Source organism: Penicillium canescens, assembly GCF_028828765.1.
Source record: "Penicillium canescens strain IBT 15451 chromosome Unknown utg000003l_segment0_segment0, whole genome shotgun sequence".
NCBI classification, from domain to species: domain Eukaryota; kingdom Fungi; phylum Ascomycota; class Eurotiomycetes; order Eurotiales; family Aspergillaceae; genus Penicillium; species Penicillium canescens.
The window spans coordinates 3,647,190-3,667,875 of NW_026703965.1; the positions used below are offsets into that span (position 1 = coordinate 3,647,190).

The window sequence follows — 20,686 nt, forward strand, 5'->3', positions numbered from 1 at the left end:
CAGCTATTGTGGCAAGGTGGGGTAAATCTAGAGATAGGCTGCCGTCGAATTTGACATTATCATTACTGACAGTTTCTCCCCGCTCATAGGAGTGGTGGTGTCGCATTCAAACCATCACTGTCCCATATGCCGCTTTGGGGGCGGAGTAGTCCACACTGATGTCATTCGCCAGTATGCCTAGCCATGTTGGGTTCCTTTTGACTATAGTCAAAATAGATCCTGATGTTGGTTTCTATTTGCGGAGTGCTGGAGAGCGCTCTGAAAGTGTACACTGATGTAAAGGCAGATATAAAAGGAGAGAGAGGTACATAACTGTGGACATCTAAGGGGAGGTAGTTATGTTTATAAACACCCAAAGTGGAGGAAATGGCAAATAGATGGATAACTAGTCCATCCTGTTTAATAAAGGATATAGCATGCTTAAGTGCCCGGGAAGCATCATCACATCACATCCTGAATCCAATATATGAACTATACAACGTTCACTTCATTGCCCGTTAGGCAAAATTATTCTTGTTTGAATGGAAAACAGTCTAAAAGTTCAGAAACCGCCAACGCTACGGTACAAAAATCAGACCAGCCGAAATGAACAAGATACTTTATCAAACAAATCCCATATGACCAAGCAAAGAGCAAAATACCTCCCAGACATCACAACTAGCCCCCCAATCAAAGCTTGACATCATGGATCTCGCACCACTTCTTCTTACAAGTAGCATTTCCAAAGTAATAAGATCCGCCATGACTCCAAATGTACCCAGCGACCTTCTTCCAGGACACCTTGGGTGGCTGATGCATGCTCATACTGATATGGACAATGGAGGTGTATGCCTCAGGGGTTTCTGAGCAGATGAGGACAGCTTCGCAGAGGAGTTTAATCTGTGAGACAGGGGCATGATTAATTGCAGGTCATTACATGCGAGAATGGGTCATTTCACATACATCTTTGTCTTGCCACTTTGGCTTCCTCACGCGCTGATCCTTGGCTTTTGTCAGAGTGCGGAATCGCCCTCGTAGTGTGGACTCTGCCTCTTTGAATCCGCCCATTCGCTTGATATCCTTGTAAGAGAGACCGCGTCGCTTGCAGTCAATCAGGAATGCATTGCGGGCATCGCTGTAGTGAAGACTTGCTTCGATGGTGGCTCGGTCCTCGTTGGTTGGTTGAGGAGAGGTTGTTTCCTCTGTCGTGGTGTGAACATATGAAGGACTGGGTTCGCTCAGTGGATTCTGGCCGAAAGAGCCAGCATGTGTGTCTGAGTAGACAGTCTTAGAACTCGAAGTATTCCCATTGTTTGAGAAGACCTGTTGGTTCTGGTGGGTTTGGATTGTGGTTGGCTTGGGAGCCGAGGAAGAAACGAAAGACTCGTGGATTGACGAAGAAGGGGTTCCAGCCATGAGAATATGGCCAAAGCGTGGCATTGGTAAGCCATGGTTCATGATAACGGAGTCTGTGTTCTGTTTCGCGTGGATGTATGGATGATTCACGGACCAAGGTCCGTCGTAAGGGCTGCCCGTGGAACAAGTCATATCATCAGCTGCATCGCTTGTGACGCGATGACTATACCACATGTCGGTTTCAGTGTCCATACTCCATGAGCTCCATGGAGCACCATTTTCAGAGCTGCGGAACTTGGTGAATGGGGAGGTGTGGGGATTTATGTGTAGTTTATGAGCGTGGAAGTTGAGATCAGCCTTGTCCGTATTGTAGCTAGTGATGTTTGGGGCATATACAGGCTGATGATTGGTGATATCACAGCTTGGTTGCTCATTTGGAACTTCAAACGAACAAAGTGATGATGTTTCTTCGGTGATTGATAGCAAAGAAAGATTGTTGGCTGCCATGTGGGTATTTTTCGGAGTTGGGTGAACTAGCCCAGCATGAGAGTCCACTCTGCGAGTGCTGAAGGTTTCATCGTAGTCCTCAAAAGCACCATGGTAGGGCTCGCAATAGGTACTACCGTTGTGTGAAAGACTGTTCTTGAGACCGGGCCTTGCCATACCAGGAGAGACATTTTGCGCATATCCAGCTCCATATGAATTTCCTAGCGGCCGTGCCATAGGATACAGGTTATCTTGAGAAGATACGGCATGAGGAACCAAACTTTGTGTGCTAAACATGGTTCCAGGGATATCTTGAAGATATCGTGTTTGGCTTGTGGAAGGGTGATGAAGAAAACGGAAGTTGGGATGTGGACTTGGTCCAGAGGAGCAACTGCTTGAATGCCAGTCACTTGAGAAACTGAGAGTATCCTCGTCCAGACTCTTTGGGCTGCCAGATAAAGAGGGAGATGAATCTGACAAAATACCGGGGAACACAGGGCAATATTCTGAAGAAGATACCCATGGCTTCGGGACCCCGGGAATAGCCAGCACATCAACCATTGCCATAGCCTTAAGCGGAGCAAAAGGGCAAATAAACTGAACGAAAATGTGAATAAAATGACGGTGGTGGACGTGATCCTATCCGCAGCCTTCACCGCAACTGCTAGCAATTGTTGTACGCGGGTTGTCACTGCGTGTGGACTACCGCTGCGCAGCAAGAGGTCTTTGTAACCAGTGTATACCAGTTAGAATGCGGAGAATTCGAGGAGACCTGCAGGGCTGACCGTTGAGTGAGGTTAGAATTTCTGTTTTATATGGAGATGTTTCACCGAGATAGATCATGGCAGGCTGATTGCCACTCACTTTGTGCAATTGGTAGGAACTCCGGATTAGAGAAATAGAAGAGAACGAAATGTCGACACGTAGGTGACAGGACATAAGAGATATAGATAGCTCCCAATTGTGAAGTTGGTAGCAATACTAGTTGGGGAATTGCGAGCTGGGTCTTTGACAACTTGATCTTGCTAGGAACTGTGCCGTAAGTCGAGAGTTAGATGCAATGCGGTCTCAGATGTGTCTGCAATGCGGCTTTGGGGGTGAAAAGTGGAAAGTTCAAGATACCTGTTTGTTGGGCCTCCAGTCTCCAGGACGGTACCGCGGGAAATTGTTTGAGAGACAATATTGATAGACAAGATCGAAAAGGGGATGGAAGTAATCCAAAATTATATCAGTATGAAGTTGACACTGCGAGATTCAGGAGTATTTTCTGCGGCCTTTAATAGAAAGACTAAATGACCAGGCTGTAGATACATGAACCTGTCTATATTCCGCTAGCCCATTTCAACCACTCGGTCCGGTTAATCTCATTCGAGGCCCGTGCCATTACGCAACGGCCAGGGAGTTTCTCGCCCCGGCATCTAAAGAGGTAGTGTTAACAAAGCAAGAACATGAAGGTGGACATGGGTTGGCACTCAAAGGACCAGTAAGGCCTAGCCAGGTCACGAATTCCGCTGGATCCTAGTCATACAGTGGCAATACACTTCCCGAGTGTCTTAGATCTTTTCTCTATTGTCTGGTATTTTGTTTTGCTTTAGCCTCGATCCTGTGGCCGGGGTTATGTTTAGGAGAAAATGAAACAAGAGCGTGAACTATGGACGGGTTGTGTTCTCGACGGCTCCGTGAGGAAGGTCTTCCCTTCCGGCCGTTAAGCCCAGATTGATATATCTCCGTCCCAATATCTTTCTCCGTAGCCTCTAGGGATCTGATAGTCAGGGTTTGCTCAATTAGCCCGAGGACTGCATCCCCGTTGGCAAAAGCTCAAGGAGACGATCCCGCGCCAATCGACAGTCCCCACCGTGTACAAACCAGGCTAAGCTATGCATCCGTCTGTACGTCTACCTGATCGGCAAACTGTCTAGAGCTGCATGCCTTGGCAGTGGCTCGGGCCGTTTCGGAATGTTCCATCCTGAACGGGTACTGACATGGACCTTCTGGGGGAGGCTTAGTGGCATCCGGACCAATCAAGCCAGGACGGCTGATCCAACCTGATTGGAAAAAAGCAACGTGAACAAGGTTGTGGTAGATCAACTAATTGGTTTCTGACATACCGTTACCTGTCGATTCCCTGATGTTCTAGCGTCCAACACTGAAACACTGAAACTCTTAGTCCCAACGTAGGTGGTCATCGAAGGTTCTATGAGAATAAGCGTCAGAGATTGTCGATCTTGAGGTCACTTCCCTTAGAGTACGGCTTTTAGTGCAGGGAGCAAGGTTCACGAACAAGACAGGCCATCGGTAAAGAACACCCTCAACTGCCGAATCAAATGGAAATCAACATAACGGGACCGTTAACGAATATCTCCGGCTCCCTTTCCCCGGGTCTACAACACCCTAGAGCTAGACCCATTCAAAAGAAGCTTTTTTACTATAGCTGGGATGGTTTGGGTGGCGTTGAAACCAGAAAAGAGAAAAGGAGCATGCAGTGAAGCGGCACAAAGCTCCTAAAGTGTCCCTGCCCAGGGGAATTCTCAGTTCTCGATCATGTTGGAAGTGTCTTGGAATCCAATTTCTTCTTTTAAGCAGTACTTTTTGTAGTATTTCTATTTTCATATTGGCCCGAGTACTCTCACTTTGGAGTTGCGTTTCTCGGGACAAGGTTGTATTCAATCGACAGCCAGGCTTATTTTCCGGATATGCAGATCATATCTGCAGGGACAGTATTATCATCATACAGGTAAATTAGCCGGAGATTCATCCAATTTCTTAAACAATCCTGAGCCTCAAACGGAATTCGAAACAAATCCGGGGAAGGTCGGGAAGTAAATGAGGGAATAAAATCTGTCAGAAAAAGCAAAAGGAGGTTGGTGCTGTCCAGTTTGAAAGGTGTCCCTTTGGGGCTGTTGATTATGTTGGTTATCGATTGCCGAGTTAGGGCTCAACAAGTCCCGGGATCCCAGCGTTGTGCATAGCTGCTTTAGTGTCGGCTCTAGAAAACGATTAACTATGGCTTCTCGCATTAGTATTAAATGCCAAGAGAAATAGAAAAACGGTTTCTCTTCGACTTTCTAAAAAAGAATACTTGGTCGACGGTTCCTAGGTTGAAACAGCTTACCTGGGGAATTCTGTGTATTATTCAACGCAGACTCGGCTCCTTCCTAACAGAGGCACAATTGTATGTCTCAAGCCAGATTCCTAGACTTTCTGATGAGACATAGAGGCCAGATCAGAGGTGGGATCCAGCCTACTGCATTCCAAGTCGTGGATTGCTGCAGGTCTAGCATCCCACAACAGAGTCGCTAGCAGAAATGCACCATCACAGTTACTGCGCTAATGACTCCTAATTTAAGGCCATAATTATCAGAATGTTGCTTATGTTTCTTTGTGTTTCAAATTTTGAACAAATACCAGGTGTTTCGGGAAATATGAGGCATTTTTGAGCGAGGAAATCCTGAGCGCTGGGGCTTAGAGGGGACGATCAATACCCCTAGGGCTAAGTCACGCTAACATAGGATATGCTAGACGTAGACTGGAGAATTAGTAAAGCAAAGAATTAACATCATCCCCAGTTCCATGTGAAGGGGCTTTCCCCGAAGAAACCAGCCCTGAACAGCAATCGTCAGACTTCCCAATCGCCCGCTGGAATTTTGAGACTGTTAATAGACTCGCAAAGTTTATAATGGCATCAAACCACACTGGCTAGTTTCTGGGTCCACCGGGGGCAAATTATAGCACAATCGCCAGTAACACTGGGTTGAGGAGGCGATGGCGGACATTCCTGGGACAGAGGGCAGACGTTTGAACTCCCAGTCGTTTCCCGCTTCCGTCGGCCAGATGCATCTCCCCGCGAAGGCCGCTAGTCAAAAAGTCGGTCAATGGAGAGTTCTTCTAGCCAATGAAACCGGATAGCTGTCAATTATGGAGAAGACGTACTAATGACGAGGATTGGAGAGGAAGTGTGCATTATAGGAAAAATTCAGAGTCGAAAGCAGAAAAAGGTCAGCAGAAGTGATCGGTTCCGCTACAAGGTGGCAGATAAAATTCGCAATGATATTGATACGATGGGTTGAGTGTGCAAGCAGTGCCCTTGCACCCCTCGGGAACAATTACAGATATTTGCAACTGCCTATAAACATATAACTAGTTGTGACTTTTTCTTGTAATAAGCCCAAACAAGATACTCGACAGTTTTTCACCGTTTAACAATGGTCAGGACATGGAGATGGAATGGAGTTCAGACAGCGGTTATGGCTACGGCTATGACTCTAATGATGAGCCTATCTTTCCCAACGGAGATGGTTCGCCATCTGATCGTTCTTCGAACAGTACGCAGAATGGTAACTTAAATGGAACATCCTCCACTTCATCTGTGGATCCAACTCACACTAATATTTCTAGTGCTAACGGTGCTTCTTCGAGTTCTTCCAGCGGTTCTTCGCAAAACTCCGACAATGCACCATCCGGCATTGGACTTATCCTAGTAGAGGAACTGGAGGAGGAGCTAGAAGTCTTCTTCAACGAGGGAGATTCTGGTTCTTCTCACAGCACAGTTCTCTCCAGACTGATAATGGTTCTCCCCACGAGCCTTCTCAAGGTTCCGCCGGCGAATTTTCTGGTCGTGGACTACTCACTGTAGATGGGCTGGAAGCCTTTTTGGACGAGGCACCTAATGGTGCCAATGGTGCCAATGGTGTGTTTTGCACACCCTCCCTGAGCGAGGGACCGGCTTTTGAGGAGTATCTATTTCCAACTATTACTGTACATGAGACTGGGGAGGCTCCAGGTACACCACGGCAACCATCCTACTCTCCGATTACCCAGCAGGGATCGGATAGTGAGAGTGCTCAATCCAAGTCTGAAAACCCGTTCAGTTGAAGGAGAGAAAAGTAAAAAATTGGAAATGAAGTATCATTTGATCGAGTCTTCGGAGTTTGCTTAAATTTCAGTTCTCTTTGGCTTATTCACCAGTAGTTATTTAGACTAAAAGCAGCTTGACTTAAGATTTAATATTTCTCTCGTAGTTTATACCAATTCTTGCTAGCCGTAGTTGATATAATTTGTAGGGTTTCATGCATCAAACGTGACAAATAACTAAGTCAGCCATCTACCTAGACAGCTACACATCGTAAGAGTAGGAAAGAGAGCATTCCCAATTGTAAAATGGCCCCAGGCTTCATGTATTGCGTTTGGAAGGTCCCCAGGAGGAAATGCTAAGGGATTGCTAGTATATATAACCGACATATGAGCCAACAAAACCACATGTCATTCAGACACGTAGTACGTGGAGCTGATATATATATTCGCACAAAATCGACCAATGATGTAAAAAAACTAATCTGAAAGGAATATAGGAGTAGATTGCATAACTATTTGTAGATTGCATAACTATTCCATGGGGTATCAAAAGAAACAACGTTTAGTCCACGCGAGGAGTGCGAGAGTATTGAATGGGAAGCCCAGCAGGATACGTATCCCGTAGATACAAAATCGAGGGGGCACAGAGAAAAATGAACGATCAAGACTCCTCAAAGCTAGAATCAGAGGAATTTGACACCGGCACAGGCGCACCAATACTTTCCAATCCTCTGGACGTCTCCAGAGCCCCCTTTGAAGCTTCATCCTCGGCAGTCGGGTCAACACCAGCTTCCTTCTTGAGCCGCTCATAGTTATCACCAGCCTCCTTGATCATAGCCTGGATCTCGATTTCACGGTCCGCGATGTCGGCCTTCTCCTTCCGCAATTCTTCCATGCGGGCGATCATTTGCGTTTTCGCATTCTGCATGGATGCCAGAGACATGCGCAATCTTTCAAAACTGCTAGCCAGCCGAGGAAGTGAAGTCATTTTGGGAGGAGTCTTCGGTCGGTCGATACCATCAGACTTGCCATGTCCCATAGCAGCTTTGGTCTGTGCTGCTTCGTACGCAGCCTTCTCTTCGACATCGGAATCATCCTCGTCAGAGATCCCCTCAGCATCATCGATGAGTTCTCGCATCGCTTCACGGTCTTTCTGTTTCTTTTCGCGCTCTGCTTTACGCCCAAGCGAGATCTTGCCGTCCTCCACATACTCCTCGAACCCTTCCGCAAAGTCCTCATCGTCTCGGATGAGTCTTGTGTCTGGGGCTGGTTTCTCTCCTCTTACAACTGCATCCCAGTCACCGACATGAGCCGCGTCATCGTCTTCTAATGAGATGAAGTCCTCCTCGGCACCGTGTTCCATGGCCAGACGCGCTCGTCGGGCTTTCTTTTCTCGGATCTCGGCTTCACTGGGTATGTGCGATTGACCCGAGACGGTCATAACCTCTCCAAATTTCGCTGCCACATCAACGGCCTTGCTCGGTTCGTCATCGGTGCTCGTCTTCGGTGTCGAGGGCGTCGAGTCCCGCAATTCCTTTAGGTAGTCGTTGCTGTATGTTGGTCGATCTTGATCCTGGTTGATCCGAGCAGATATATTATGTGAAGCAGTATGCTGGCCAGCACTTCGTTCCATAGCTTTGCGTCCCAGACCATGTCGTTTCGGAATGACTACCTCGCTTTCTTGGTCTTCGTCATCGTTCATAGAGGTTTCACTGGGATTAAATGACATGCGCAATTTGGATTTCGGTTTCGGTTTCGAGCTTGCCGGTCTCTTGACCACTGGCTCTGTAGAATAACGTCATTAGCACTGAATGCAGGGCAAATCCCTAGGAATAAAAAAAGTAGCAGCAGCCCACTCACCTGGCGCAGCACCATCGTCCTCCTCATCACTACCCCCAATCTTACGCGGCTTCCTGCGATTGGCAAATCTGGAACTCATAGCGAAAAGTACCAAAGAAGGTGAAGAGAAGAGAGAAACTTCGTGAATGCGGAGGCAATTTGGTAGCTCTTATCGCATATCAGGAACAACCATTCTCCGACCCAGCTTCCACCAAACTCCAACTCCGCGATCTCTCGAATCCTGTCAAACCCCCAAATACCAAACCACATCGCCCAAGATGCCTCAAGCTCAGCCAGAATTGAAGAAAGTGAGTGATCTTTTCAAGCTACGGTGTGCCTTTTGTCCGGGACCCCTGCTGACAGCGCGCTTTTTCTGCAGTACATGGAGAAGCGGGTCTTCTGCCAACTTAACGGCAACCGCAAGGTCATTGGTATCCTCCGTGGCTACGATGTACGTCGAATATCCCCTGTTCACTTACTTTCCTACCGCGGCGATGCTTTCAGTACCCCGAGACACAAAACTCTCCCCTTGGATTTTGGAAGACCGCACGTCAACAGCGGACAAATGAGCTAACGATACTTTCGCGCAGGTGTTCATGAACATTGTCCTGGACGAGGCATGGGAAGAGAAGGAAGGCGCAGAGAAGGTTGCCATTGGCATGATCGTACGTCGGCCCTATTCCTTATTGGGACCTGGACACCCGACTAACAATGACACACAGGTGATTCGCGGTAACTCAGTAGTGATGCTCGAGGCTCTCGAGCGCATTACCGATAAATAAGCGACATAACTACACGATGTACGACGTTTCTTTTTTGATGGAAGGGGCACGCACGTAGGCACAACTCCACCAACCGAGTGCCGGGAAAAGATCATAATGCTATTGGGAGTTTCTGGGTCGGTTTCTCTGATGGGAACAATCAAAACCTCTTTTTTTTGTTCTATTTTTTCTGCTCATTGGCCAGGGCGTACTTTTTAGACTACTTTGCAAAAGGCTACCCCAATTACTTTTTCACTGGCTACTCGGATTACTGTATTGTTGGATGTGGACGCGGAGATAGGCAGAACTGATGTGATATTGGGGTTGAAAGCATTGCTGAATCGACTGCGCGCCTGGAGCCATGCTGCTGTTCATCCTCCCGCTTGATTCATGGTAGAAAGAAATGAATAATAAGAGATATTGATAGAATACATGGAACTTCGAAAATACAGGTTTGGTTTCTCATGTTGGTCTTGAACCGAACTTGAGTTTGAGCTTCAGCGGGCCGCCGCTGGCTGGGGTAGGGGTTGTAGATGCGGCCGGGGTTCTGGGGGTCGCACTGGGTGTGGCAGAGGGATTGGGGATGTGGAGTTTTGGAAGAGTGGCAGACGGGGTACTGGGAGTCGTGCCAGTCTTGGACGTCTTGAAGGTAATGCGAGTAGAAGGCGGAGGCATGCCCTCTTCCCGTTTCCGCTTGGAAGAGCCCTTTGATGGACCCATGCGGACAGTGCTGGATTTGGTAAAGTGCAATTTCCCATGACCCAGGTTTTTGACATTCCAGTATCGAGGAAGTCTCATCCGCACAAGCTTGGACGTTATGGGGTCGTAAAGCACGCGGCAAAGATCGGTAAGCTCCGATAGTTCCAGAACGTTCATGGTTGGGGAATTGCATGCGGCCCACATATACTCCTTCATGGATCCATCAAGAGAAAGCTCTCGCTTCAGAGCTTCAATAGCACCAGGAATAGTCTGTCGTCTCGCAATGTCGTCCCGGCGGACTTCCGTGGTGGACTCTTGTTCAATGATCAGACCGTCTGTCTGTGCGCCTTCTGGTTGTTCGGGACGACCGAAGGCAACTTGTGCTAAGGCCTGTCCTAGCAGACCCAGGCTCTGATGGCGAATCCAGGCCGAGGAATCGGTCGACAATGTATACATGAGCCACCGCAGAAGCTCAGGGCTTTGGCCAATGTCTAAGTCCACCAGACACTGGAACGCCTGAATCCGCAGGAGGTCATACGTTCCTGCCCGTGTGTAGGGGAGGAAACGCATTAGATCCACGTCGATTATCTTCGCTTGCATCAGTTGCGCCTGGCAATGCAATGCAGCTCGGGAATATAGATTCTGGAATGAGCTGGACCATTCATCCATTCGCCGATAGCGATCGAATTCGGCGATAGCATCTTTCTCAAGCTGTTCCTCGGCCTGAGTCTCAAGAACGCGTTCCATATCGAAATGATCCAATTCTTCATCATTCCGAGACTCGTTCCTGCCAAGCATTGCATGACACAGAGACTTCATAAGTGACGCGACGTAGAAGTTGTCGGAGTACTCATTATTGGAGTTGTCGTTAAACTTCAGTTTGTCGAAGAGGAACCGCTTCACCCGTAGAGGAGTTTTTCCACTATTGTCGCGCACTTTTGAGATGGCATCGGGAATGACTTGTTGCAGGATGTAGGCTGCTCGGTCAGAGAAGTCGTTCGAACGCGTCATGGGCGAACCTGGAAGACAGAAAAGCTCCTGGAATGCCGTTTCAAGATGATACAAGCCCACCCAATCGACCTCATCTTTCGCATGCTTCACCAACGCGCGAGCTGCCGTGACACGAATACCGTGGAAGTACCGACTATCCATCAGAGTTCGAACGAAGATCGTGGAAATTAGAGGATGTTCTCGTTGGGCGGCCATATATTGCAAGGACTGCGATTGTTAGCCTGACGTTTGGATGACCACATAAACATGATGATCTTACCTCAAGCTGTGCCACGACATCTCGATCCTGTTGTAGCTGTGACAGGTACATATAACCTGGCATACCGAGAGACAGTTTGCAGATCCATTCAAAGTCTGCATCCATACGAATCCACTCGTAAGATTCCTGCCCCATTCGCTCTTCGTCCTCTTTTGTCCAGTCAGCCAGACGCCAAGATTGTGCCTCTTCCTCTGTTTGGAGAACGTCTCCCAGACAGTAAAGGAGAACTTCTTCCTGAACCTCGGCATCTCCAGATGCCACAGCCCGCTCTCTCTGCTTCTTGTTGCGCTTAAGCCTTTTATACTTGGTATTGTATGGAATGTCGAACTTCGTCACTCCCTCCTTAATCTCAACGATATGTTCATATGGTGTGCCGTCGGCTTCGTGAATTCGGAGTGTCATTGATCCCGTGAATACCGGTTGTACTGCACCGGCGTAGACATGTCGAACTTCTTCTTTGACGTCACGTAGGAATGTGTCCTTCTCAAGATCTCGTGGAGGCTGTTGCTCAGCCTGGACCTGTCGGATCATCATCTCCACAACTAGCTTTTTCTTGTTAAACCGCTGACTAGCCGTGAACCGCGGGCACCCTGCGCCGTATACCCATTGTTGGAAGAAAACATCCAACTTAGCGTGACCCAATCGTTCACAAGTTTTCTGGAAGAGAGATGAGGTGACAGCTCCGTTGGGCATATCTCCCATGCGGGAGTTTAGGAATAGTCGAGTAACAATGCGAGACATCGTGGGCTTTCCACTAGCCTTGGTTAGTCGGCGATCGAGGATCCACAGGACCAAAGGTGCCTTCAGTGCAACGAAGCGGTATTCAGAGGGGTCAACCTTGAGGATGTTGCCCATGTCGTAAATCGAAGGACGTTCAAAGTCCAATTCGCAGACTCGGTCAGACATTTGTTTGAGTCTGAACCGATATTCGTTATTGCCACAAAGGTGCTTCATAAAAGTGTCTGTGATATACCATGCCACACCCACTGTTACCCATGTATCCGCTGGCTCATTTGGAATGATATTAATGCCGGACCACTGGCAAGCCAGACCGTGCACCAGTGTTCGTGTCGATTCATACATGGGATCGATCATCTCTGCTGGGAAAAGGAGATGATTGCTGCAAATTGACATGCAGGCAGTGGGAAGACTGTCAGTGGGGACGTCATCCACGAAGCAGATCTTGTAGCTGGCAAACGGGTAGGATCCATAAGACAACGAGAAGAAATCGATAGCCTGTGCCATGGGGAAGCTCGTATTCTGGACTTCATCTGCTCGACCTGGGAGACAAAATGCGTGTAAAGGAATTGCGTTTTGTCCAAGCTGTTCGTCCTGGTCACTTTCACGGAAGTCGGCAAGGTTGACATACTCGAATGGGCCAATAGCGAACCCGATTTGTTGGGCACCTAAAGGCGAGTATGACGCAAATGAGACCGTTTTGCGACTGGGATCTTTAGGATCGACAATATCATCCGTCAGGTCACCGGAGCAAACCACGGACATATCCAGGCCCTCGTCGTCGGCAGAAAGTTGGGGGTTCTGCGGCCGTGAGCGGGAGGGTGTAGTTGAACCCGGCGCAGTTTTGGACTTGCGGTCAAACACACCACCGAGCGAACTGGGGCAAGTTATCGAAAACTCCCACGTGCATCTCGAGGACGTATCATCGACGCATGGAAACAAGGGACATCCGATACCAGACTCGAGCGAGTTGGTTGTGTAGGCATGTGGATAACGGCGATCGCCATGCTCAACGCCCACGACTTGTAAACCATCGCGAATGCTATCAATGGCGAATTCAAGGTTCACCGTGAGAGCTGCGAATCGCGGGAGAGTCGCTTCTTGCGCCCTCGAACCTCCTGGCCCGTCCACATCACCGGCTGTAGATTGAAGAGCGATCTGGTCTTGGGCTTCAGCTGAAGATGGATCTAGCTCCTCGATTCGAACGTTTTTGGAATCGTTATGGCGAGCGTGGGCTTCGGAGGAGTTTGGAGTAGACTGTCGAGCTTGGGGACTAAGCGTTCATGGTAATGGGGTCCGTAGAGTTGGATAGATTCGTAGGGATCAGAGTATTTCGCTGTGGCCTGTTTGCCATTGACACTGAGTCGCTTGATCTCGCCTTGCCGAAAATTTAGCCAGATGGTTCCCAGGTCTTGCCTGTGTGGGTGAATGGTGATTTCTGTATTGCCCTTCAGGCTTTTGCTGGCCAAATCGATATCGAGCTCGACCTTTTGATGCCCGACACTGAATCCTAGATCCCAAGCAGGTGCCGCAGCCCCGACGGGCGTATCGACAATACCAGGCATCGTGAAGATTCCTTAGCGACGAGACGCGCGGGGAGCGCAGCGCAGACCATCCACCGTCATCCCCAGTCAGATTCAACAGACGGTTGTTGTCGAGGACGGCGCTGAGTGATCGAGCGACCGAGTGGTGTGAAGACAAGGCGCGGGTGAAGGTTCGAGCGACGGTGCAGACTGAGGATTGCGCGAAAGAGGTGGGTTGACAAAGGGAAAACGCAGGCCAGTGACCGAATCCAAATGACGGTCAAGTAATGAGTTCAAAGCGCAGCGACAATAGACAATGTAAACCAAACTCGCGTGGGCTCGCAATCGAGCTTCCCAGGGATCGCGTCCCGATGCGGAGCGCACGTGATGCCGACCCTGAAAACTGATGTTGAGACATTCCGCTCCTTCTTTTCTCCACGTATATCGAGTGTTATTCAGGGCATGTCTTGATTTGTTGTTTGCCTGTCTTTCTTGCTCATTTGTTTTACGACCGCGCTATGAACTGAGGTGTTGCTGTATTTCCCGACTATACATTGAAATCCGCATATCGCGCTCAATCTTCAACATGAGCGCAATCCTTCGGATGGTCCAAGGTATGTGACAGCAAACCGTTAGATTTGTCTCAAAACTATTTGCTGATTCCTGTCTTCAACTGAACAGAGACCCAAGATTCCCTCTCCGACGATGCCCTCCTACCCCTTAAGTCGTACAAGTACTCGAGTGTCGACAAATCGTTTATTTCGAACTACATCTTGAGACACTACGTACGGGACCTAGCTTACACCTGTCCTGCTTGCTATAGCTGACTTAATCTACGCTTAGTGGAATGCCTTCGTCGAGCTCGTTCCCATGTGGATGGCCCCGAACATGGTAACCCTTCTTGGGTTCATGTGGATTGTCGCCAATGTCTTCATCATCGAGATCTTTGTGCCGGACATGGTGGGACCGGTAAGAGTCTTGTTCCTGGTTTGTTGGGAAGTGGCGAGTTGACATTGTTTGATCAGGGCCCCGGGTGGATTTACTTCAGTTTCGCTCTTGGCATGTGGATGTAAGTGAACAGTATTGAGTGTTCAGCATGAATTTTGCTGACACGAAGCAGGTACTCGACCCTCGACAATGTGGATGGTAAACAGGCGCGCCGAACAGGAACGTCCAGCGGCCTCGGAGAACTTTTTGAGTTTGTACCACCCTCCGTCTAGCCATGGACGCTTAACTAACAGAAACAAGTCACGGAATCGACTCTCTGAACTGTACCCTTGCCAGTCTGCTTTCGACTGCAGCAATGGGCTTCGGCTCTACACAACTTGGTGCGTGGACGGCTATTGTGCCCTGTCTGGCCATGTACTTCTCCACTTGGGAGACCTTCCACACCCACACCCTGTACCTCGGCTACTTCAATGGCCCAACTGAGGGCCTTTTGATCGCCATTAGTATTATGGTCGCCTCGGGCATCTGGGGCCCCGGAATGTGGTCCCAGCCGATTACTGGATTCATTAACATTCCCCAAATCTTTGGTACCGCTTCCATCAAGGACCTCTGGGTTCCCATCCTGCTCGGTGGCTTCTTCCTCGGCCATCTGCCCGGATGTGTTATGAATGTGGCTGCTGCGCGCAAGAAGCAAGGCCTGGCTTTCACTCCTATTCTCAAGGAGTGGGTCCCTATGGTCGCCTTCACCACCTGCATCATTGCATGGCTCTTCTCTCCTTACTCGACCATTCTGTCCAACAACCACCTGGTCCTGTTCTGCTGGGTCATCGCTTTTGTGTTTGGACGTATGACCACCATGATCATCCTGGCCCACCTCTTGAGACAGCCTTTCCCGTACTGGACTGTCCTGCAGGCCCCACTTATCGGCGGCGCGGTGCTTGTCAACCTCCCCATCCTGGGCTTCCCAGTGATTGCTCCCTGGTTGGAGCTTCTTTATCTCCGTGTCTACCTTGTCTTCGCCTTTGTTATCTACATGCACTGGGCAGTCCTTGTTATTAACCGCATCACCACTTTCCTCGGCATCAACTGCCTTACCATCCGCAAGGACCGCGGTGCCGCCAGAGACCGGGCTTACCGCACCCTCGGTGATGCTCCCCTCGAGGAGCCTCGCGCCTCCACTGATACCAACAAGACTCATTAGATTATTTTCGTCGCGCCACATTCCATGCATAACGGATCGATTCATGAGGACAACCTCATTGCGTGGTCCTTCATATCAGCATTGCCACCGGAGGACCTGAGCGATCCTTTGAAGATTTAAAAAGCCGCCATCTTGTAATTATGAACACAACCACCCTCAATATCTCGCTCGCCTTGACATGTTTTGATTAACAGAGAATGAATCAAGTGAGGGTTGGAATTTTTGATGAAACTACACATGGAAACTTCCCCTGCATATTTGTACTTACGAGACTATTAATATTTTGTGAATAGACAAAAAGATTCAAGTTCATTAGTCTTCTTGAGAGAAGTTGAAATCGAAACGCAAATTTTGAACAAAAGCGTCATAGTACAGGAGAATAAACCATCACTCATATCGCAAACGATCAACGCTGGCAAGAACAAAACACAATCATTAAAAAAGCATCCGAGCTACCAAAATCCTCCAGACTTTTATTTGTTTCCAAGTCCAAGGGCACCAGTCAAACTGCCCAGTCCAAGACCATCGATAATTTTGTCAAGTCCAAGGCTTCCAAGAATACCATTCAACAACCCACCAAGACCAAGTCCATCAAGCAAACGACCAACAAGACTAAGCACACCGTTAAGCAACAAACCAACCGCAGCAATGATCTGGAACAGAGGCTCAGAGAGCAATCCCCAGAGCGGGTTCAGCTTCTTCTTAGCATGAGGCATATCAGCAATGCGCTTCTTGCCGTTGTCAATGGTCTTGACCACGGTCTCAGTGAGCTCCTTGATCATGTCGGCGAGCTGGTACTCCTCAGGCGTAGCATCGCGAGAAGCAGCGCGCGCCTTGGCGGTCGCGGCGATGCGTCCGTCGGGGTCAAGCGCGCGGATTGCGCCGTTGCATTCCTGGAGAATGCGGCCGCCTTCTTCAAGGAGGGGCTTGACTTGCTGGACGAGTTTCTCTTCGTCGAGCTCGTCCTTCGGGGTACGGTCGGCTTTTTCGACGGCCTAGGACTTGTTAGTACTGTGTTAAAATTGGTTATGGGTTGACATGGAACGTACCTCATTGATCTGCTTGCACACAGGCTTGACGCTCTCGAGGGTCTGGCGGAGGATGTGACACATCTTCTCGGCGAGCTGGCGGTCCTGCTCGGCCTTGGCCTGAGCCTCCTGCTCCTCGGGGGTAGGACCCTCCTCTTCCTCGGGCTCAGGCTCGGGGATGTTCTCAAGCAGAGTGCACTCGCCGAGCTTGTTGCCGTCGTTGTCAACGACGAATCCGTTGTCGTCGACAGTCTTGCCAACAAGAGTGGCCAGGTTACCGGCAGTCAGCTTGCCGATGAGGTTACCGTCAGCATCGCGGACCTCGCCCTCCTTGGTGATCTTGCGACCTGCCATGGGGTTGACGTCGCGCTGCTTTTCCTCGGGTTCCCAGCGCTCGGCCTTACCAATAGCGTTGCCGTTCTTGTCGGCGACATCACCGTCCTCGTCGACGCTGCGGCCGAGCAGGCGCTTGGCGTCTCCTTCAATCAGACGTCCGATGATCTTGTCACCGCTCGTCACGACACCGTCCTTGCCGACGACAGCGTTGTCAAAGCCAAAGAATGGACCCTCGGCCTTGTTCTGCTCACCACCGGGGATCAGCTCGGCACGACCAACGACCTTGCCGCTGTCACCCCAGATCTGTCCCTTGCCGTCGACCTTACAACCAGCAAGACGCTTGTCACCTTCGACGACACGGCCGAAAACAGCACCAGTGGCAGGGTCAACAACGTTGCCAGACTTGTTGACAACCTTGCCCTCAAGGATAGAAAGGTCTTCCTCCTCGGGAGCCTCCTCTTCGGGGGGCTCGTAGGGCTCGGCGCGACCCTTGACATTGCCGTACTTGTCAGTGATCTCGCCATCCTCATCGACAGCGCGACCACGCAGCTTTTTGGCATCACCCTCAACAAGCTGACCAACAATGGATCCCTCGTCATCCTCGACGAATCCATCCTTGGTCACGACGAGACTCTCCATGCCGGCGAAGGGTCCCTCAGACTTGCTGTCAATCTCATTCTCAGGAATGATCTCGACACGGCCGACGACCTTCTTGCCGTCATAGATCTCGCCGTCTTCGATCTTCTTACCAGCAAGCTCCTTGGGATTACCCTCAACAACACGGCCAATGGGATATCCCTCAGGGCCAATGACATAGCCAGCCTTGTTGCAGGAGAGACCGTTAAGGGCCGAGAAGTCAGGACCAGCTTCTTCAGGCTCCTCGGGCTCCTCCTCCAGACGCTCAGCACGACCGATAACATTGCCCTTGCGGTCGAGGATTTCACCATCCTCATCGACACCGCGGCCGCTGAGCTTCTTTGCATCGCCTTCAATCAAGCGTCCGACGCGAGTCGAGTTCTCGTCCTCGACGAACCCGTCTTCGTTGACGACTAGGCCTTCTAGACCGGAGAAGGGCCCTTCCTCGCTCTCATCATCTTCAATGGGGAGGGCCTTGGCCTGACCGATGACGTTGCCGCGGTTGTCCCAGAACTGACCCTTGTCGTCGAGGGTGGCGCCGAGCTTGGCGATCTTCTTGGGGTCGCCTTCGGTCAACTCGCCGACGGGCTTGCCGGTGGTTTGGTCAATGATGTAGCCGCGCTTGTTGCAGCTCAGACCCTCGAGGGTGTCGAGACTGGGGACGCGTTGCTGGACATCCTCGGCGACGTCCTCGGCAGTGTTCTTGGCGTCCTCAACGGTGTCTTCGAGGTCACCCTGGGCGTCTTCAGCGGTGTCCTTGGCGCCTTCGGTGGTCTCTTCGACATCACCCTCGACACCTTCGGCGGCACCTTCAGCGGTATCCTTGACGCCGTCGTCGACGTTGTCTTCGAGTTGGATTTTGCCGTCTTCGGAAGTGTCTTCCAGATCACCCTGGGCATCCTCGGCAGTGTCCTTAGCATCGCCGACAACACCGTCTGCGGCATTCTTAGACTCGTCGAGGTCGGGAAGATCAAGATCGTCATCATTGTCAGAGACAGCGCCCTTGGCTTGATCGGTGGGTAGACCATCTTGAGCATCTTCGAACTGATCCTCAACATCATCCTTGGCACCATCAACCTTATCAGTAGCATCGTTCGCAGTCTCTTCAATGACCTTCTTCTGCTCCTCAATCGGAACAAGATCAACACGACCAATAGCATCACCTTCATCATCAACAATCTCACCCTCCTCGTTAAGCGTGTAGCCAATTAGATCTTCCCAGTCACCCTCAACAATGCGACCAACAGTCTGACCAGCCGCATTCTTGATAACACCACCATCAGAAACAGGCAGACCCTCCAGCTGAGCAATATCCGTAACAACATTCTCCAGATCGCCCACCTTGGACTGCGCCTCGTCGGGGATGTTCTTCGCCTGTTCGGCGAGGTCGTGCAGGATATCAACACGGCCAATCAGATCACCATCTTCATCGACAATCTCGCCATCGTCGCCAACAGTCTGTCCGACCAGGTCTTCAGGGTCCCCTTCGACAACCTGGCCAATAGGCTTCCCATCCTGTCCGAGGATGTTTCCACCGTCGGCAACCTCAAGACCCTTCAAGGCAGACAGGTCAAAAGGTACCGGCAGGTTATCGGTGGCAGCCTTGGCGCCATTCTGGACAGTCTCGGTGCCCTGCGCAGCTGTATCCTTGGCCTGGCCAGCAACATCCTTAGCCTTACCAGCCAAACCAGAAGCAGCACGACCGAGAGGGGCCGCAGAGCCGGAAGCCTGGGAGGCGACATCGTCTGGCGGGGAGGCGGGGCGGCGCTGCTCAGCGGAGGAGGTCTTCTTCTTGGACTTCGGGGACGGGGTCTCGGGGATGGATTGCTCGTCGTCGTCCTCGATTGGCTCGGGGGCTTTCTGCGAGAGTTTGCGGGGGTGGCCTTCTTCAGGGACTTAGGGTTGGGGCTTGCTTGGGTGGTGTTTGGCTTTGAGACGACGCTGGAACCGGAGCCTTTGCGGGTTTTGGCTGGGGTGTTGGTCTTTGATCCCAGCTTTTGGGGTGCTTTGCTCACGGCGGGGGAAGACATGGTAGTTGGTTTGATGTGTGTTTGTGGTTGGATATTGGATGTTGGATTTTGTGCTTATTCAATCTCGGTATGAAGAATTGGGATCAAATGGAATCAAATCAAAGTCCAATAGAATGATATCCAGTCGTTTGCGTGAAAGGCGTGACGTATAGTTCGTAACGAGGTAGGAGATAATAATACACAATCCTAGGACCAAGTAGAAGTCAAGTCCGGGACGAATAGGAGTATAGATGGGGAATTATTTCTAGATGAATAGAAAAACAAAAGGTACAAGAGGTTCGAGGGTTTAGATGTTTATATGAAGCAGTCAAGGAGTCTGATATCATCGCTGTGTGCACTCCATCCTAGCTGTCTATATAGGCACTAGAGCAAGCAGGCACGATACCTGCAGAGCCTACTACGTCATGGGGCCGTTGATATCATAGCAGCTTGCCTTGTTGCTTTTAATCCCTGTTCGAGAGGAGATCGACCAAGAGTTTATCTGTATGGGTGCACGGTGCATGCAAGTGGCTGAATTATATGGTAGGGCGGTTAGCAGCATCATCCGCATCATACGAGTGGGTCGATTAGATGAGGGAGGAGTCGAGAATGCTGTGTTGATCCAGAGGATTGCAGGACAAGCGCTCCAATCAGGGTCCTTGGCTAGGGTGTATGGGGTGGAAGGTTGCTAAATCGGGATGTAGGAGGAGGTGGAGGCGGAGCTCTGTGCTTCTATGGAGTGCATGATCATGTTCTCAGTTATGCTACTCGGAGGTACCGATATATTGTACAAAGTAAGCGGTTTTAGATTATAGAAAAGTTGGAACTGTTGCACGGATGATGGCATCTAGCGCAGAAGATGTAGATACTTCGACTTTCGACTCCGGGATATATCCTATGTCAATGTTCCTGAGTATCCCAAAGAGGCATACGCGTCAAATGCAAGAATAAAGATGATAATTGGGAGACAGAGAAAGCATTGTGAGTGGTCGACTGTCAAAATATCATGATCCATGGAAACCCCAG

At 50.1% G+C, this 20,686-nt stretch overlaps 7 protein-coding genes across 7 annotated transcripts; 3 read left to right on the top strand and 4 right to left on the bottom strand.

Annotated features, from left to right (window-relative positions):
• Positions 1 to 669: 669 nt before the first annotated feature.
• N7446_004830 (uncharacterized protein) lies at positions 670 to 2,058 on the bottom strand (the record flags this gene model as incomplete). Its single annotated transcript, XM_058513578.1, has 2 exons — positions 670 to 879; positions 943 to 2,058. 2 exons carry the CDS (start codon positions 2,056 to 2,058, stop codon positions 670 to 672), a joined length of 1,326 nt encoding a protein of 441 aa, XP_058374907.1.
• A 3,976-nt stretch (positions 2,059 to 6,034) lies between these two features.
• N7446_004831 (uncharacterized protein) lies at positions 6,035 to 6,454 on the top strand (the record flags this gene model as incomplete). Its single annotated transcript, XM_058513579.1, has 1 exon — positions 6,035 to 6,454. The coding sequence occupies one exon, from the start codon at positions 6,035 to 6,037 to the stop codon at positions 6,452 to 6,454; it is 420 nt and encodes a 139-aa protein (XP_058374908.1).
• Positions 6,455 to 7,190: 736 nt separating this feature from the next.
• On the bottom strand, positions 7,191 to 8,620 carry N7446_004832 (uncharacterized protein). Its single transcript, XM_058513580.1, has 2 exons — positions 8,533 to 8,620; positions 7,191 to 8,457 (listed from the first exon to the last, which is right to left on the bottom strand). The coding sequence occupies exons 1-2, from the start codon at positions 8,609 to 8,611 to the stop codon at positions 7,334 to 7,336; spliced, it is 1,203 nt and encodes a 400-aa protein (XP_058374909.1). The 5' UTR covers positions 8,612 to 8,620; the 3' UTR covers positions 7,191 to 7,333.
• A 169-nt stretch (positions 8,621 to 8,789) lies between these two features.
• On the top strand, positions 8,790 to 9,293 carry N7446_004833 (putative small nuclear ribonucleoprotein SmG; the record flags this gene model as incomplete). The annotated part of the gene is made up of 4 exons (XM_058513581.1): positions 8,790 to 8,819; positions 8,891 to 8,962; positions 9,102 to 9,176; positions 9,234 to 9,293. 4 exons carry the CDS (start codon positions 8,790 to 8,792, stop codon positions 9,291 to 9,293), a joined length of 237 nt encoding a protein of 78 aa, XP_058374910.1.
• Positions 9,294 to 9,526: 233 nt separating this feature from the next.
• Positions 9,527 to 13,544, bottom strand: N7446_004834 (transcription initiation factor TFIID subunit TAF2; the record flags this gene model as incomplete). Its single annotated transcript, XM_058513582.1, is given in 3 exon segments — positions 9,527 to 11,189; positions 11,242 to 13,236; positions 13,254 to 13,544. The coding sequence occupies 3 exon segments, from the start codon at positions 13,542 to 13,544 to the stop codon at positions 9,735 to 9,737; spliced, it is 3,741 nt and encodes a 1,246-aa protein (XP_058374911.1). The 3' UTR covers positions 9,527 to 9,734.
• A 411-nt stretch (positions 13,545 to 13,955) lies between these two features.
• Positions 13,956 to 16,087, top strand: N7446_004835 (uncharacterized protein). The gene is made up of 6 exons (XM_058513583.1): positions 13,956 to 14,116; positions 14,184 to 14,287; positions 14,346 to 14,471; positions 14,528 to 14,571; positions 14,623 to 14,700; positions 14,751 to 16,087. The coding sequence occupies exons 1-6, from the start codon at positions 14,089 to 14,091 to the stop codon at positions 15,649 to 15,651; spliced, it is 1,281 nt and encodes a 426-aa protein (XP_058374912.1). The 5' UTR covers positions 13,956 to 14,088; the 3' UTR covers positions 15,652 to 16,087.
• Positions 16,088 to 16,124: 37 nt separating this feature from the next.
• On the bottom strand, positions 16,125 to 19,681 carry N7446_004836 (LEA domain protein; the record flags this gene model as incomplete). Its single annotated transcript, XM_058513584.1, has 3 exons — positions 16,125 to 16,646; positions 16,701 to 19,537; positions 19,600 to 19,681. The coding sequence occupies 3 exons, from the start codon at positions 19,679 to 19,681 to the stop codon at positions 16,125 to 16,127; spliced, it is 3,441 nt and encodes a 1,146-aa protein (XP_058374913.1).
• Between the last annotated feature and the right edge of the window lie 1,005 nt (positions 19,682 to 20,686).

What these genes read in the sequence shown, in the direction of transcription:
- N7446_004832 (XM_058513580.1), bottom strand. Translation starts at nt 8,611, where the DNA reads ATGAGTTCCAGATTTGCCAATCGCAGGAAGCCGCGTAAGATTGGGGGT. An exon ending in GGACGATGGTGCTGCGCCAG is followed by an intron (nt 8,458 to 8,532) that starts GTGAGTGGGCTG and finishes GTTATTCTACAG; the next exon opens with AGCCAGTGGTCAAGAGACCG.
- N7446_004835 (XM_058513583.1), top strand. Translation starts at nt 14,089, where the DNA reads ATGAGCGCAATCCTTCGGATGGTCCAAG. An exon ending in AATCCTTCGGATGGTCCAAG is followed by an intron (nt 14,117 to 14,183) that starts GTATGTGACAGC and finishes TCAACTGAACAG; the next exon opens with AGACCCAAGATTCCCTCTCC. An exon ending in TGCCGGACATGGTGGGACCG is followed by an intron (nt 14,472 to 14,527) that starts GTAAGAGTCTTG and finishes TTGTTTGATCAG; the next exon opens with GGCCCCGGGTGGATTTACTT.